This window comes from Oreochromis aureus, linkage group 1 (assembly GCF_013358895.1).
Source record: "Oreochromis aureus strain Israel breed Guangdong linkage group 1, ZZ_aureus, whole genome shotgun sequence".
NCBI lineage: Eukaryota > Metazoa > Chordata > Actinopteri > Cichliformes > Cichlidae > Oreochromis > Oreochromis aureus.
This window is the reverse complement of record NC_052942.1, coordinates 39,706,748-39,724,535: the sequence shown is the minus strand read 5'-3', so window position 1 is coordinate 39,724,535 and position 17,788 is coordinate 39,706,748. Positions and strand designations below refer to the sequence as shown.

The 17,788-nt window shown below is 46.9% G+C and overlaps 2 protein-coding genes across 3 annotated transcripts; one reads left to right on the top strand and one right to left on the bottom strand.

Annotated features, from left to right (window-relative positions):
* The first annotated feature begins 723 nt into the window (after positions 1-723).
* Positions 724-9,030, top strand: znf395a (zinc finger protein 395a). 2 transcript variants are annotated; one of them, XM_039613915.1, is made up of 10 exons: positions 724-866; positions 3,348-3,508; positions 3,658-3,764; positions 3,856-3,965; positions 4,055-4,245; positions 4,346-4,446; positions 4,788-5,061; positions 5,142-5,231; positions 7,332-7,402; positions 7,663-9,030. In XM_039613915.1, exons 2-10 carry the CDS (start codon positions 3,350-3,352, stop codon positions 7,772-7,774), a joined length of 1,215 nt encoding a protein of 404 aa, XP_039469849.1. In that variant the 5' UTR covers positions 724-866; positions 3,348-3,349; the 3' UTR covers positions 7,775-9,030. The 2 variants fall into 2 exon arrangements, with proteins under 2 accessions (XP_039469849.1, XP_031606743.1); XM_031750883.2 differs by having other exon boundaries at positions 725-866; positions 4,052-4,245.
* Positions 8,510-12,056, bottom strand: gtf2a2 (general transcription factor IIA, 2). Its single transcript, XM_031750884.2, has 4 exons — positions 11,859-12,056; positions 10,363-10,467; positions 10,116-10,273; positions 8,510-9,533 (listed from the first exon to the last, which is right to left on the bottom strand). Coding segments are annotated over exons 1-4 (336 nt in total). The 5' UTR covers positions 11,931-12,056; the 3' UTR covers positions 8,510-9,532.
* Positions 12,057-17,788: the final 5,732 nt, after the last annotated feature.

Here is a 17,788-nt window from a genome sequence, read left to right as displayed (position 1 = left end):
AAACCATGAAGAGGGCTGCCTTTGGATTCATCCAGCGACAGACAGACCGAAGGAGAGAACTTCCTGCACCTTTTTACAGGATGTAGGTCAGTCAGTGAGAACAGAGCGAGAAAGGTCAAAGGTCGAGCCTGTGGAAGGACAGACAAGCCAAGATGATCTGAATCAGTAGGCTCGCCACATAACATGACACAAAATAGCTCCATGAAAGTTACAACATCAGAGTAGGATAGAATAAAATCCAGAAAATAACCCAGTAGAAGAGCTCTGCACAGTAGAAACCACATAAAATAGAATAAAAAGACGGGTGACAGTTTCTTTCCAGCTTCACAGAGAAACCAAACCTGAACCAAGTGCTGTCCACGGCCTTTCAAATTAAACTCACTGTGGAGGTGGGTGGGGGCTCTGCGCTGACCCCTGTGTGACCCGCTGAGCTGCCCCTCTGTTATTTTGAGCCTTCACTTGTGGCCTTTACAGAAAGCAGGCTGCGGGGTCAGGGTCGCGAGACCTGCAGGGGAAAATGTGCCGGTTTGAATATCAGCCCTGCCTCCACCCTGCCTGCACCACCTCCCTCTCAGCTGAAAGACGCTTAAGTGATGCCCCCTCCCCCCCTCCGCCCCTCCTTTGGTTTGAGTGGAAAGTTCCCACAGCAGGCTGCTTTGCCTGCGTGCAGCTCTGAGAGTTTCAGGGAGCTCCCGTCCAGCCGGATCCAGTCCGGCTCTTGCAGGTCTCTTGTCCCGCACTGAAGGTGTTGAACTGCAGCCACACACACTCTCCCTCACACACACTCTGAGCTCTCATTGAACGGCAGCAGACACACACTCAGGAATCCTCCGAGTCTTGTTTTTGGTGCTTTTCTCAGTCTGCAGGTAGGTGACAGCTGCTCGCTTTAAAGCACTTTTACTGCTCTCAGAGTTTTACTGCTGAAGCATGCGCAGTGCGCGTGTGTTTGTTTATTTGTTTGTTTGTTTGTTTGTTTGTTTGTCTCGGACTGTGTGTAGTGCTGTGAGGATGGGGCTGCTGGGAGTTACTGAGTCGGGCCGACTGCGTCTCTTTTTCTCACTTCTTCTGTTTGATAATCAGTTTTTTAAGTGAAGGATTTTTTTGTGTGTTTTGTGAAAAGGTTGATATTTTTGTGTCCTCCTCCTCTGCGTCGTCCTTCCGATCAAACACAGCGTGAGGAGTTTGAGGAGCCTCACTTTGACTTTTCTGGAGTTAATGATCCGCTGCAGAGTTGCTATTTTCCTGTTCATGCGGGGCTCTTATTGTGGAGGGGCGAAGGAATCCGATTGGTTGTGTCTGCGTGGGTGTGTGTCGGTGTTTGTCGGTGTGTGCGCACTGGCACTCTGAAGTACTTTATGTTGAAAGGCTACAGGAAAGGCTACACTCCTACAGGAGTGATTCCCAAAGTGGGCTCCGTGAGGCTGATTTTTTAGGAGTTGTTTGCACTTCCTGTTAATTCCATTTTACAGAAACTGGCTGCAGTTCAGCCAGGGGAGAAACGGAGGGCGTTCTCACGGTAAAACTCGGTGAATATAGGCAGACAACTTCTAATATGATCAGTAACTAACACACAGTGGACTTCCTGTCCCATGGGAGGCCCCCTGAGCCAGTCCAGAATGAATGACTGGGGCTCTATGGAGATGCAGGACAAAAATCTAAATACCACATTCATGCGTGTCGTGTTTCTGAGACAACAGATAAAAATTTACTGATTTAAACTAGGATAAAAAAAGAATAGCCCTTTATTGTGATTGTACATGTAGAATAACCTCCAGCTGGGTGTTAATGACACTCCTGACCTCTGCTGGAGACATTGTTTGGAAACAGCTGACATCCTGTCCTAAGTCATTAAAGGTACTTCATGTGAAACAGCTGTGCACCCAAAACCACTTTCAAACCTTCTAAAGTTGATGAAACGTGTTTGTGCTGCAAAGAGGTCGCCTGAAGCTACGGGCAGCCTGCGCTCTCGTGTAATACCACTGTGAACCACAAGGTGGCGCAAGACAAGAACGCGCCAACAATATTTATCCGCGTGTTAGCTCAACATGTGTGCATGATTCGTGTTTACGCCATGCTTGATCTCTGTGTTTGACCGCTGCACTGAAACATTGTTGCAAAGTGCTGCTGCGTTCTGGGGAAAGTTTCCATTGGAGAGTTTACGAAAAGCGCCTTTAACCTATAATACTGTGCAGAAGAGTGTGTGTGTGTGTGTGTGTGTGTGTGTGTGTGTGTGTGTGTCTGTTTGAACTTTAAGGGACACTCTGGTGCTTTGGTCACTGACATCACCAAATAGGACACCATTTAAAGAAGTCAGCATCAGAAAAGTGTGCAGGGAAGAGTTCAGGATTGCCTAAAACTCCAACATCTGAAAGCCTGAAGTGAAGCTAAAGTATGTGGACGCCACCCCTGACAGTGCTTCCCTGACTGCTCGCTCTGAATGACGGGAAATGGAGAAATTGTTTATGCTGCAGCTTGTAATGATCATCAGCCATGGCCTTCCAGCTTTCTACCAGCTGTTTTTCTCTGCTCATTCAAGATGACAATCACCCCCCACCTCCACCCCATCCCACCCGTGAGGAAAGAAATGCACAGAGGGACACGTCCACATACTTTTGGTCACACATGTTAACAGGTGTAAACTGATAAAAAGAGGCTGATCGACAGTTACACCCATTTGCTCTGTTCTTGTTAATCCTCTACCCTGTTAGTGACAGTGGTAATGAGCTGGTAATGACACACACACACACACACACACACACACACACACACACACACACACACACACACACAGCCTGACTGTAAATGACTCTGCAGCCTGTGACTCACTCAGATTTTAATCCACAGCCAAAGTTTTCCCAGCAGAACGATTCAGATCCTCCAGTAAACTGAAAAAAACTATAAGTACACAACTTGTTTGTGTACTCGGAGTCCACTGGTGCCCAACCTGTGGGATGGGCACCTCAGAGGGTCAGCAGATAAATCTTAGCCGTGAGTTTGTGCACAGATGCAGTGTTTACACAAAGGCGGAGGTGTGGCGTTGGTCCTTATCCAACACGGTGTGGGCGGTGCATGCACCGATCCCTTCAGGTTTTCTTATCTGAATCATTAAGCGCCGTTTATAAATTTCTCCTCTGCTAATATCTGTGACAGAAACAGACAGTGATGTCTCCGTCCTGCTGATGAGCTGCTGGTGGAGGTCCTGGTTCTGCAGCAGTTCCTCTCCAGGACAGAACCAGGACCTCCACCCCCAGCTGCAGTCCGGCAGGTGTCTCACTTCCAGCCACATGGTGGTTTCCTTCACTTGCATATCCCGGCTGTGCTTACAGAGACTCCTTTGTTTCTTGCAGACATGATACCAAAGGCTCGTCTGGGGAAGCGTTCTCCTCTCGGGGCACTTGTGACCTCCACCTCTCCGGGGATCAACCTGGAGACGGGTGAGACTGTGGTGACGATGGCGGTGGCGGGACAGCAAGCGACAAGCAGAGCAGACGGCCATCTTGGATTAAAGGTGAGTGCTGGTCCTGGATGCTGAGCTAAGCAAAAGTGTCGGGAAAACGCATCTTCTGTCCAAATTAAGAGTATTTCTGTCCAGGGAGGTTTGTGTTGACTGGCAGCTTTCTGAGCCAATCACAGTGAGCCGTGCCTGTCTGCTCTCAGGTGTATTTCCAGTGTGGAAGAGCAGGTGAATCTTCAGTCGATCATCTCGACAGCTCGCCTTCACCCTGCGGCAGATCCGTGTCCTCCAGCATTGATGTCCCAAAAAGGTCAGACGCGTCCCGCCTCTGGTGGTTATTTATCGTTTACTCTGTGTTTACCTGTAAACGTGTTTAAACGCCTGTTCCTGTCGTCCCGCAGTCAGAGGAGTCCTCATGAGGTGGACATGAACGAGCTGATGGCAGCGATGGTTCTCAGCAGTTTGTCCTGCAGCCCACTGCTGCACAGCCCCGCCCAGCCTGACCTCACAGGTACACAACATCAAACAAACAAACAAACGAAGCGAGGCTGGAGGTGTTTCTCTCTCTGATGGATTTTGTTGTTTTTGCTGTTTCAGCAGCTTCGATGGAATGTGGTGGCGGCGAGCTCTCCGACAGCGGCTACTGGAGCGTCGGCCACGCTCACCGAAGCCCGGCTCCTTCCCCGCCAATCAAAGAGTCCGACGCCAGCCCGGCCACGCCTCCCGACGAGGGGGTTGACATGGAGCTGGACCAGGTGCTGTTTGATGAGCCGGCACCACGTAAACGCAGGGTAAGTGGCCGTTTACAGCAGTCACGGAAAAACGATTAATTGATTGAAGTGTCAGAGACCGCGAAAGCTGCCGGTGGTGATAATGCGTTTCCTCCTGCAGAACTCGGTGAAGGTGGCGTACAGGTGTCTGTGGCCGAGTTGCGGGAAAGTGCTGACGTCTGTGGTGGGAATTAAACGCCACATCAGGACGACACACCTGTGGTAAGCCTCACCTGACGGTGGCTCCTTTCTCTGTCGTTGCTCGACCTCAGGACGAGCTAAATATGGAAGCTCGTTACTGCCAGAAACATTTGAAAACTTCAGATTTATATCTTTACATTTTTATATCAAGTCTGACCGCAGCTGCTCCCACACAGATATATAATGTGTTCATGTTTACATTTATTTTTTAAATCCTGAAATTTCAGCATTTTTATGAGTTTTCTGACATTAATGGGCTTCCATATATGTTAAAAAAAGTATTTATATAAAATTGTTCTTCAGAAAGTTTTTCTGACAGTAAGGCAGGAATTTGTTTAATAATAACCTCTGACCTCTTACAGCCGCGGTGGCGAACATGAGCGCTGTTCCCGCAGTGAGGAGGATTTTTACTACACTGAGATCAACCAATGGGAGCATCCGCAGCAATGGTCTCCTCCCCATTCTGGACACAGCAGCTCCTCCCCCGCCTCACCGGCTTCCTCCCCGTCCTCGCCTCCCAGCCCGCCACCACCGTCTCCACCGTCTCCCTCTTCTCCCTCCTGTGCCACCCTGAGTTGCTCCGCCCCCTCATCTTCTGGCAGCTTCTGGCAGGTCCAATCAGAGCACTCCTATCAGGTGTGTTGATGTTTTTTCGGCTGTAAAATATTAGTGATTACTTTTATTGTTATAGCTAACTCATATTTTTTCGTTTTCAGGCTCCTCCTCCGAGTCAACACGTGGTGTCAGCGGCAGCAGCCACACCATCCTGCCGTTGGACAGCCCCGCCCACCGCCTGCCACAAACAGGTAAATCTTCAGAGCAACTAAAATCTGTATTTATAGGAACCTGAGAGAACTCGTTATTAACAGGTCCCCCCCGCACATCTGGGATCTCCATGTTTGATTTGATTTGGTTTTCACGTTTTTACGCCATCACGGGTACATTTATCCCGGCTCAGGATGCCACGAGGAACATGCTAGCTTGCGATTGGGGATCTGAACCTTTGTTATCTGTGAAAACTTAAACACAGAACTATCTTAAAAGTCTCGATGCAGCCATCTGCTGCGGGCTCAGCACGCCCACAGAGGATAAGTAGCGGAGCTCAGCAGGCGTGGGTGCTGCCGGTCTGCAGGCTCAGCTGATATCGCCCCCAACACGACACGGATACCTGGATGTAAAGTCAGAGCGGTCGTTGATAAGCTGAGTTAATTATAGAAGAAGGCTGTTTTTAATCACACGGCTCTGCAGTAGGTGTCTGTAAAGTGTCGCTGTAGTTGAAGCAGGATGCAGCTGCTGCTGGGGGAGGTGTGAGCTTAAAGGTCGAAAAACAAAAAACAGTTTGATCAGAAAGTTTCCCCAAAATTCAGACTTCAGTCTTTTAATAATCAGGTTTTATATTGAAGGTGTGCTGAACTCACACTTTGTGTCCTCAAAGCTACAGAGGTGCAGCGTGGACGGTTAGACACAACAGCTCTGTCAAGTGGGCTAAAAAAAAGTATCCGGTTACCATGACGTCGGCATTCACTGACACCAGATGTACCCTTCAGTGACACCCACAGTTTTGGCTGGGTCCACGATGAGACCAGATTCTTGGTCCAGCTCACCTGTCTCACCTGTCCCGCCTTCTCTTTGTAGCGGAAGGAAAATCAGAAAAAGGATTGTGAAGCAAACTTCATCCGAAGTCTGTTTCATTCCTTTAATCCGACAGAATGAGTCAAATCCGAGTCCCTACTGGGACTCATTATTACTGCACCACAGATGTTGTGGTGCACCACTGGAGCGTTCGTTGGTATTTCAGGATCCATCAGAGAAAAAAGCTTCGATTAAAGCAGAAAAAGTTTGCTGCTGCTAACGTGGCGGCAGCCGGACACCCAACGTCTTTCGGTCTGAGGTGGAACGGACATAAAAATTAAAGGCCTCCCGCAGTAGGGTGTCAGAGGTGTAAGGTGAAATTTTGGCTCACTTGTGCTTTGGGCACAAAAACTCGGAATGACAGCGCTCTGATGAAGCTGCTGCCCTCGGACGGGTCTTTACGGCGGAAAGTCCACGATTAACCCAAAGTTATTCTTAAAGAAGAGTGAAGTTTGTGTCCTAACAGTGTGTGTGTGTGTGTGTGTGTGTGTGTGTGCGCACAGTGAGGCTCTGTCTTCATTAAAAACAGACTTCTCTGTCCCCGCTCTGCAGAGGAAGCAGCACGGAGGACTTTCCCTGAGAATTTTAGGTTCTATCCAAGTTTTTAAAGCTAATTACGGTGCATCCCCCCCACAGCCGGCTCTCTGCCCTCACTTCTCCAATTCGGTTGTGTTTTCTCGGTGAGCGTGCACAGCAGCCGATTGTTTGCTTCCTGCCACCGCAGCCTGTTCAAACTGGTTTCATTCTGGAGAAAGGAGGGTGCGCACTCCTCCCTCATGGTTTCATTCAGGCAGGAAAATCCCCTCAGATCGTTTGTGGTTAACTGTCCATGAGCTGTGCACTGCAGAGCAGCACTGCCACCTGCAGGCCGGCAGAGGACACTGCTCAGCAGTGACGGCTGTAAACAGCTGCTTCATGCACGACTGCATGACTGAAAACAGGCAGCTGGGCCTGAAAATAAAAACAAAACACCTTCTGACGACAAGCCAGACACACGAAAACATGAACGTGTGGAGGCGCTTTGTCTTTTTCATCCTTCTGTGGCGATTTTATCTCGTCTTCAACTCTGTGTCTCTGGTCATGTTATGTTTGTTTTTTGAATTATCGTGCTTCTCTTTGACTTTCCAACGTGGAATATGAACACTTTAATCGACGCTCCGTCCCTGAGAACGGGTCACGGCGCCGTGCTTCAGTTTTTTTGTTCTTGCTTCAGAAAGCAACAGAGAAACGATCAAAAGCTCCAATCTGACCTCCTCTTGCCCTCTCTTCTTCAGGGTCTGTCGTTCCGGGTGCGTTCGGTCAGCGTGGGAGAGCAGTGGCTGCAGCATCAGAGCGCCCCCTCCAGGTCAGTGCTTCTCTTTTGTTGAACAAAGACTGTATATATGAGATGGCTGTAGTCTACGAGATCCTCCCGTTCAGCTGATTGCTGAGCTCAGTGAACACGTCCCTGATAACGAACCCACGGGAGGAAAACTCAATGACACAGTGGCGTCTGATTGGCCAGCTGCTGTCCTATGTTGGCTCGAGCTCACAGCTTCCTTTCATGTGTGTGAAGCTTTAATGTTAAAGTCATTCGCTGACCCTTTTGTGTCCGTGTTTTTGCAGGAGGATTCGCGGCGAGGCCAAAAAGTGTCGTAAGGTTTACGGCATCGAGCACAGAGACCAGTGGTGCACAGCCTGCCGCTGGAAGAAAGCCTGCCAGCGCTTCCTCGATTGAGGCGATGGGAAGACTGGGAGGAAGAACGGAGGCTGGACTTTACTGGTGGATGTTTTTTTTTTTAATGTTTTTACATCTGGAACCAGAAACGGTCCCGAACCTGTGCGATGAACATTTGGCAGCTCTGAAGCAGCGTTTCATGTCCGCATCACTTCCAGCTGAGTGCTCTGCAACTAAAGGAGCATTTCACGGTTTCTTCCGCTCACAGGAGCTGCTCTTATCTCTCTGTAAACAAAACACTTTGACTCTACTGATCTGAAGTAACTACAAACACTTGGAGGTCAGTTTATTAGGAACACAGCAGCAAATCTGCCATCATGGAGGTTTCAACACGTCAGAGCTGCTTCACACGTATCCTGCTCAGCGATGTGGACAAAATAACAGAAATGGACGCCTGAAGTTAAGCAAAAATTAAAGGTTAAGTTTTTAATGATTCAGATTTACAGCCTGAGGTCAAAGATCGACAGACTGTCCAAGTCTTGGTTTGGTGCTAAAAACCCAAATTTAAAAGAAAAGCAGCAAATGTGACTCTGGAAGTCTGATTTCAGTTTGAAATCTCTCTAAAGTCCAGCGTCTCGCTGTGAGAGGGTGAAGAGAATATTCAGTTTTCAAATTCAGTGCTGTTTCTATTTTTTAAACTTGCTGCTCCTAATAAACTGGTGACATTTGCGTGTATATATACATATAGAAATATAATGAAAGAGTTCCTCTTGGAGCTAACACCTGGCACCTGTATTTTTTTTTTTGATATGTTGTAATTAGAGCAGAACTGACCGTCAGCAGCTTCTGATCGCTGAGAGACGTCGGCAACTTTCTGAAAGGCTGAAAACACTTAAAACTTAAAAGACTTTTCTCGAGCAAGTTCTGCTGAAACACGGCCGCTAACGTCCCGTTTCTCAACATCTCGTCTGGATTGTCTGTTTTTTTTTGTAATGTTTGGAAGCTGAAGCCATTTCCATCTCTGTGGAAAACACGTGCAGTATTGATCCGTTTACACAGAGTTATAATATCTATATTTTATATCTGCTCTTTTCTGAGATGTACACACAGATGATGTATTATGGGTCCAAATATCTGACGTCAATAATCAGTCTCACTGCAGCGAATACGAGACAAAGATGTATTGATATTCTGCTTGTTTATGAAGCAAACCAGGAAGCTGAGGAGTGAAATCGTGTCGTTTTTACCGTGATTTCTTTTCTACATGTCAGTCCTGATGTTGTATTAAATAAATAAAGCAGAAAAAACTCTGGAAACATCTTCAGTGCTTTTATAATCTGAAGAAATCGCTGTTTAAGACTGATTTCATTTTGTGTTTCTCACAATCTTATTTTCACAGATTCAAAGCTTTTCATGAATCTCAGTTTTTGTCTCTTGGTTTAAGGTTTTTAATTCTCACAAATCTGAAATTTCTTCTTGTAAATTTGAGAGGGATTTTTTTTCTTTTGACTTTAAAGCTCAATATCAACCCCCACCCCGCCTCTTTTTTTTTTAAACCTTTAATTGTCCGTTGTGATACCTGATGGAACAGACGAGCTTGAGTGCTCAGAGGTTGTTTGTGTTTTAAATAAAGTTTTTATTCATGATTCAGCTCAGTAATCACAACAAACTGAACAAAAACTTCCGTAAACAATAAAAAACAAAGCAAACTGCCGCACACACCCACACAGGTGACCGCTGTAATAAATTATATGTACAGTCCAGGTCCATCCGGGACTTTGTCCCACAGAGGAACTCCCAGAGAGCCGGCCGCCCAAATCTGAAGAGAAGAAAAGACGACATTAACGACAAATAACACCGGCGCAGAAGAAGAAAACTTGAGAATCTGCTTGAGCAACTTTATGTTGACTGTGTCTTTATGCTGTGGTATCAGCATCTGCTTTCACAAATCAGATCTTAAAGCCTTGTTTACTTATTAAACAGCATATTTATCTGTGGATTTTATTGTCAAAGGTCAAGGTAGGAAGTAGCTGTACTTCTGCACGTGTGTAAATGAAGAGACAGTAAAGTGTTTTCTAACGTTAAAACACGCACGCTGAGATAAAGGATTATTCTGAACAATCATGCAAAGCTCCTCTCAGAGTCCAAGCATTAAAAAAACGAAATAAAGTGAGTAAAGCTGAAACACAGAAACACAGCAAAACGTCTGCCACAGAGAACGGGAGGAGCTCGTCCCTGCTGCTGCGTCGTGTCACCAGAAAAAAATGTTTTAATGAACAAAAACGATTTTGGTACAAGTGATTTTTATCATTTCTGTTTTTAAGAGCTGCACTCAAATAAGGTAAACAAGGAGGACCGATTCTGATGGACATCCGCGCGTGTGTGTGTGGGTTGTACTTGCCATTTATCAGTTTTGTTGTGGGTCGACTCGCTCTTTCCATCACAGGCGACAATCTTGACCTTGTCGACCTTCACGAGCTCGGTGACCTCTCTGAACTCAACGTCGTTCAGAACGAACGTCCACACGTTGTCGCAGAACCTGTACGTGTTCAGAGATCCCTGAGAGGCGGAGACAGAGACAGAGGCGGGTTGGATGATTTTAATTTTTTTTTAGAAGGCTAGACTTGAGAAAGTACAGATGGACTCACCCTGAAATTGACCCTGTTGCGGACTCGGTTGGCGAGCGCTGTGTTGATGGCTTTATCGAACTGGAGGAGGACCTGAAGAGCGAGCTGAGGAGTTATCTGCTGAGTCTGAACACACACACACACACACATTTATTCATTTAAATGTAAGATTTTTACATAATAAACAGCTCAAAGAAATGATGGGAACACTCAATCATCGTAGTAAAACACAAAGTCAGGTGAACATTGGAAGAAGAAACCACTGAATCCATTTCACCTGCACAGGTGCAAATGAAATGAGATGAACTCGAGGGCAACAACAAGACAGCACCCACAAACAGGAATGTTGTAGCAGCTGATGGCACACACCACAAAAACCTGAGAATTACTTTTGTTTGTGTAGTTACTCTCCTAATTTTACACCCACTTCCTAAAATTATAGCCCAGCAGACCGGTGGGTGTGCTGCCACCGTCTGGTAGAACTCGGTACAACAGTGAAGTGCAGCCAGGGCCCATTCAAACTTGTGTTGGTACCCATATGGAAAAGATATATAAATCTTATAAAGTTTTTATCTGTCTTGTGTGAAACTTGTATACAAGAGTGAAAACAGATATAAGATCCCTTGAAAAATTATATAAATGAAACTTTTGGATACTTACTAAAACAATATATGAAAGTAATGAGAAAGTGGCCACTTTCATGAGTAAATCATATAAGCCTTATATGATTCACTAAATGAAGTAGGCCACATCTTATGCAAGTCTTTTATAAGCTTTTACTATTTGTTTTCCATATGGGTATCTTCGCCAACACTAATTGTTTTTGAACTAAAGTCTTAACACTTTGTTCAAAGTTCTAAAAGGTTTAAGACTATTTTGAAACAAGACTTTACAGAAAAACCAGAAGCACAATTTACATTTTCAACACTATTTTTTTCTGAAGTGATTTAAACAGATGTGCTGTACTCAGGTCATCTGCCACTTTGTACTAAAGTGGTTTGGTCTTGAGCACAGAGGACTTTCCTCTGACTCTGGAGGGAGCAGTGATTGGTCTACGTGTAGTTAAAGAGTCTGAGATGTTTTTCTCACCACCTGACGAACAAACTAATATTGTGCTGAAACTCTGACCCGATACTCTCACCTGCACACCTGAGAAGGTGAGTGTCGATGCATGATGTGAGGTTCAGACGTGAAAAAGAAGCGTCAGTTCGTTTAATTAAAAGACTTTCTCACCTCTGAACCAGGTAAACAGAACCTTCATCACTATTACAGAAGAGTAACCTGTCTGTCTGTGAACTCTGAACTTTGACCTCCTCGCCTTTATTCATCCCCTAAAGCTCACACCTGCAAAACTGTAACCCCCCTCTCTGGTAAAAACTAGATTTTTTGCTTGTTTTCTGGAGTCTAAAACATGGTACAGCTAGCAGGCTACTGTTAGCTCATCCAGCTAACAGGCTAGCGGGGAGCTGAATACCACCAACTGGCAGCACTGGCTCCGTGTCCGCGGGCAGTGTTACCTGTATAAGCTCGTCCAGACTCTCCTGCAGGCTGTTTCCCAGCGTCGTGTTCCTGTACAGCTGATACGCCATTATGGAAACTCCGAAAGAGCAAAAACCAGCAGCGAACTATCCTCCAAACACACGACGAGCTAACGGAGCTAACTGCTTCCCTCCACAACAACAGCCTGAACGACCACAAGCTAACAGGCTAACAACACACTTCCGCTAAGATTTTTCAAAATAATTGTCTTTCTGACTACGTACTGACGTTATCGGGATAATTTTGTAATAAAATAAATAATTTATACTTTTAAAGTAGCGAGTTGTTATTCTTTGACATTTTAATTTAATATTTTACATTAATTTTATTAATTTAGTTCAAAAAGGTCTTTTAAATATGTCAACAAATTTCCTTTCCTTTAGACTTACTAGTATTTTTTCAATACTCATGTTTGCTCAGAAAGGACTTGTTTTATTTTGGAGGTGGCCCCTTGTATTGGTGTATTGCTTACTTGATGCAGCAAAAGTCTGTCATTCGTTTGCCTTCGAGTTTTCTTCTTTTTTTAAAAATGATTTCATCCACATTCGATTTCATTTGTTTGTACCAGTTTTATGGGGTTTTCTAGTTATTTTTCTTTTTTTTTCTCGCTTCTTTGTTCGTCTTGTGTTTAAAGTGAAGCCGATGAGATATCGCAGCTGTGATTGTAATAGGAAGCACTAGATGGCAGCAAAGCTTCAAACTGTAGAAACACCAACCTTCCTCTGCAGCTCCTTCATTTATGAGTTTCTCTGTTATGTTGAGAGCGTATGCCCAGAGACACTGACCCCATCTCTTGGTGTCAAATTGCAACCAAAGTAAAAAACTTTGTGAAAAGTGTGGAAAAAGCAGTGTGACTTACTCCATCACTGCCCCTCCTGCCTCCGAGGGAGGAGGCACACAGCACTGCTGCAGTGCATCATGGGACCAACACCAAAGAGTGTGTGATCTGGAGACAGTGCATCAAACTGTTCTGAAATAATTTCTCACAGATGCCTCAGTGGTGTCGAGTTATGACCTTTATTGACTTTTGTGCCTTTCCAGCGACTCCAGAGGCGTCTGGTATCTCCTTTAGCTCGCTCTTTATGTGGTCCAATCACGGCTGAGGACACCAGTGTGAGTGACGCCCACACACTGTCACAGAGGAGGTTATGATGGGATGTCATCACTGAACAGATCTGTTTGGCCAGCCACTCCAGTGACCTCTGACCTTGCTGCAGGTAAATGATAAAAAATGGCGTGTTAATCTGGAGCCGACTGTCGGTGTTCCAGATGATAACACATCAGGTTTCATGTACCACTCACTGAGCATGCTCAGTGACTCCCACCCAGAACAGCGGAGTAGGCTGGTCTCAGGGATGGTAACGACCAAGATAAACAAGTTAGAGTGAGTCTGAACCAGCGGAGGACGTACCTGATGATGTCAGCACAGGTGAGAGCTGCAAACAGCCCCTGATGTCCGAGTCTGAGCCATCCTTTACCTCGCACTTCAAACAAATATGTAGAACGGATTTTTGTCGTCCGATTATTTAAATCATTAAAATAAAAAACATCTCTGTGATGCTGAAGAACTACTTCATGCTTTATTACTTCTGGACCACAGTAATACATCATCAGCCCATTCACTATATATGTGTATACATATATAATATATATATGTATATATATGTGTGTATATATGTATATACGTATAAAACACCCAGCATGCCCCTGCGGGCGGTTTATCCTTCAAGCTCGGGTCCTCTACCAGAGGCCTGGGAGCTTGAGGGTCCTGCGCAGTATCTTAGCTGTTCCCAGGACTGCGCTCTTCTGGACAGAGATGTCCAATGTTGTTCCCGGGATCTGCTGGAGCCACTCGCCTAGCTTGGGAGTCACCGCACCTAGTGCTCCGATTACCACGGGGACCACCGTTACCTTCACCCTCCACATCCTCTCGAGCTCTTCTCTGAGCCCTTGGTATTTCTCCAGCTTCTCATGTTCCTTCTTCCTGATATTGCTGTCATTCGGAACCGCTACATCGATCACTACGGCCGTCTTCTCCTGTTTGTCCACCACCACTATGTCCGGTTGGTTAGCCACCACCATTTTGTCCGTCTGCATCTGGAAGTCCCACAGGATCTTAGCTCGGTCATTCTCCACCACCCTTGGGGGCATCTCCCATTTTCACCTCGGGACTTCCAGGTTATACTCGGCACAGATGTTCCTGTACACTATGCCGGCCACTTGGTTATGGCGTTCCATGTATGCCTTGCCTGCTAGCATCTTGCACCCTGCTGTTATGTGCTGGATTGTCTCTGGGGCATCTTTACACAGCCTGCACCTGGGGTCTTGCCTGGTGTGATAGACCCCAGCCTCTATGGATCTTGTACTCAGAGCTTGTTCTTGTGCTGCCATGATTAGTGCCTCTGTGCTGTCTTTCAGTCCAGCTTTGTCCAGCCACTGGTAGGATTTCTGGATATCAGCCACCTCCTCTGCCTGCCGGTGGTACATACCGTGCAGGGGCCTGTCCTTCCATGATGGTTCCTCGTCTCCTCCTCTTTCTTGGGTTTCTGCTGCCCGAGGTATTCACTGAGCACGCTGTCAGTTGGGGCCATCTTCCCAATGTATTTCTTGGATGTTCGTTGTCTCACGTATATATACGTATATATATATATATATATGTGTATATATATATATATATGTATATATATATGTATATATGTGTATATGTATATATGTGTGTGTGTGTGTATATATATATATATATATATATATATATATATATATATATATATATATATATATATATATATATATATATATATGAAAAATGAAAACAGGGCGTTGTTGGAATGCTACTACGCAAGTAACCCTGGCGGAAGGGGTTACATGAATAGGATGAGGGGCCTATGGATTCTTCGATACCCAACATCCACAATGACGGCGAAAAACAACTAGTAGCTCAGTGTTCCAACATTCGAAAGAAGGGACTGCTATCACAGCTAGAGATTGACGAGATACAACATAAATGCTACGGCAAGGAGGAGTCAGGACGCCAGGTCAGGGGAGATATCATCACCCCACCCGAGATTGGGTACATAGCCCCAAGTGCGATAGGAGAAGGATCGTTGAGTGCGAGAGGAACTGACCTGAAAGATAGGATCATGGCCAAGCTTGAAACCTGGATCCCCGTAGGCGGTTACCAAGATTACGTGAAGTACCCTCAGAAGGTCTGCTAGATGATGTTAATGCAGCACTACGGATGATACCTACAACCACGATTACCGACACTAACAAGCTGATCTACAGATCAGGCTTGGCTACAAGTTGAACAGCCACAAGGGGCAGTACCCTCCATGGAGAAGGAGGCTAGAGGGGCAAGATCAAAGTAGCACGGAGGGAGGTTAGCCAACTAACGGAGTTGGAGAAAGGCGCGACAAAGAAGGTGCATAAGAAATACAGCAAGCTGTCCTTACCTGAGGCCTTGGAAACTGCCAAGCAAAGACTCACAGCCTTGGCCAGCCGCTTGAGGAGGTACACCAGAGAGATAGAAGGCAGGAGAATAAACCAGCTGTTCTCCACAGAACCAGCAAAGGTGTACTCTCAGTGGCAAGGGAACAATAAGAGAACAGCACCACCAAGGCTGGAGACGGAGCAATACTGGAAGAGCCTATGGGAGAAGGACGCAACCCATAACGGCAATGCTCAGTGGCTAGTGGATCTGAGGGCAGACCACAGCAACCTCCTGAACAGGGTCCAGTAACCATCACAGTGGCAGATATCCAAGAAAGGGTCTCCAGTATGAAGAGTTGGACAGCACCAGGGCCCGACATGGTTCACGCCTACTGGCTGAAGAAGCTGACTGCACTCCACGGCGTCTGGCAGCACAAATGAACCAGCTGCTAGTTAACGAGAGACACCGGAATGGCTAACTGAAGGTCGGACGGTCCTGATCCCCAAGGACCCCAAGAAGGGACCGGTCCCATCCAACTACCGACCAATAACCTGCCTCAGTACTACATGGAAGCTCCTGTCAGGCATCATATCGGCTAAGATGAACGGGCACATGGGTCAATACATGAGCGGGGCACAGAAAGGGATTGGCAAGAATACCAGAGGCGCAAAACACCAGCTACTGGTAGACAGAACGGTCAGCCGAGACTGCAAGACCAGACTGACCAACCTGTGCACTGCCTGGATTGATTACAAGAAGGCCTATGACTCAATGCCCCACAGCTGGATACTGGAATGCCTAGAATTGTACAAGATCAACAGGATCATCAGGAACTCAATGGGGATGTGGCGTACAACACTAGAGGCCAACTCCAAGCCCATAGCACAAGTCACCATCAAGTGCGGGATCTACCAAGGAGATGCTCTGTCCCCACTGCTGTTCTGCATAGGCCTGAACCCCCTCAGTGAGATCATTAACAAGACTGGCTACGGATACCGACTACGAAACGGAGCGGTTGTCAGCCACCTCCTGTACATGGATGACATCAAGCTGTATGCCAAGAGTGAACGAGACATCGATTCACTGATACACACTACCAGGCTATACAGCAATGACATTGGAATGTCGTTCGGACTGGAGAAGTGTAGTCGGATGGTAACAAAAGAGGTAGTCAGAACTGAGGGGATTGAACTACCAGAAGGCAACATTGCAGACATAGAGGACAGTTACAAGTACCTGGGGATCCCATGGCGAATGGGAACCATGAAGAGGGCGCTAGGAAAGCTGCAACCACCAAGTACCTGCAGAGGGTCAGGCAAGTCCTGAGGAGTCAGCTGAACGGTAAGAACAAGATCCGGGCCATCAACACCCACGCCCTGCCCGTGATCAGGTACCCTGCTGGGGTAATAGGCTGGCCAAAGGAGGAGATAGAAGCCACTGACATAAAGACAAGAGAGCTCCTTACCATGCATGGAGGGTTTCACCCCAAGTCCAGCACCCTGAGGCTGTATGCTAAGCGGAAGGAAGGGGCCGGGGACTGGTGAGTGTCAGCACCACAGTCCAGGATGAGACAAGAAACATCCACGAATACATCACGAAGATGGCCCCAACTGACAGCGTGCTCAGTGAATACCTCGGGCAGCAGAAACCCAAGAAAGAGGAGGGAGACGAGGAACCATCATGGAAGGACAGGCCCTGCACGGTATGTACCACCGGCAGATAGAGGAGGTGGCTGATATCCAGAAATCCTACCAGTGGCTGGACAAAGCTGGACTGAAAGACAGCACAGAGGCACTAATCATGGCAGCACAAGAACAAGCTCTGAGTACAAGATCCATAGAGGCTGGGGTCTATCACACCAGGCAAGACCCCAGGTGCAGGCTGTGTAAAGATGCCCCAGAGACAATCCAGCACATAACAGCAGGGTGCAAGATGCTAGCAGGCAAGGCATACATGGAGCGCCATAACCAAGTGGCCGCCATAGTGTACAGGAACATCTGTGCCGAGTATAACCTGGAAGTCCCGAGGTCAAAATGGGAGATGCCCCAAGGGTGGTGGAGAATGACCGAGCTAAGATCCTGTGGGACTTCCAGATACAGACGGACAAAATGGTGGTGGCTAACCAACTGGACATAGTGGTGGTAGACAAACAGGAGAAGACGGCCGTAGTGATCGATGTAGCGGTTCCGAATGACAGCAATATCAGGAAGAAGGAACACGAGAAGCTGGAGAAATACCAAGGGCTCAGAGAAGAGCTCGAGAGGATGTGGAGGGTGAAGGTAACGGTGGTCCCGTGGTAATCGGAGCACTAGGTGCGGTGACTCCCAAGCTAGGCGAGTGGCTCCAGCAGATCCCGGAACAACATCGGAGATCTCTGTCCAGAAGAGCGCAGTCCTGGGAACAACTAAGATACTGCAGAGAGACCCTCAAGCTCCCAGGCCTCTGGTAGAGGACCCGAGCTTGAAGGATAAACCACCG

Bases quoted from the DNA above. Each gene is read 5' to 3' on its own strand.
- znf395a (XM_031750883.2), top strand. From the start codon at position 3,350: ATGATACCAAAGGCTCGTCTGGGGAAGCGTTCTCCTCTCGGGGCACTT. The intron at 5,232-7,331 runs GTAAATCTTCAG...TCTCTTCTTCAG, and splicing joins CCACCGCCTGCCACAAACAG to GGTCTGTCGTTCCGGGTGCG. The intron at 7,403-7,662 runs GTCAGTGCTTCT...GTGTTTTTGCAG, and splicing joins CATCAGAGCGCCCCCTCCAG to GAGGATTCGCGGCGAGGCCA.
- gtf2a2 (XM_031750884.2), bottom strand. From the start codon at position 11,930: ATGGCGTATCAGCTGTACAGGAACACGACGCTGGGAAACAGCCTGCAG. The intron at 10,468-11,858 runs GTAACACTGCCC...GTGTGTGTTCAG, and splicing joins GTCTGGACGAGCTTATACAG to ACTCAGCAGATAACTCCTCA. The intron at 10,274-10,362 runs GTGAGTCCATCT...TCCGCCTCTCAG, and splicing joins GCAACAGGGTCAATTTCAGG to GGATCTCTGAACACGTACAG.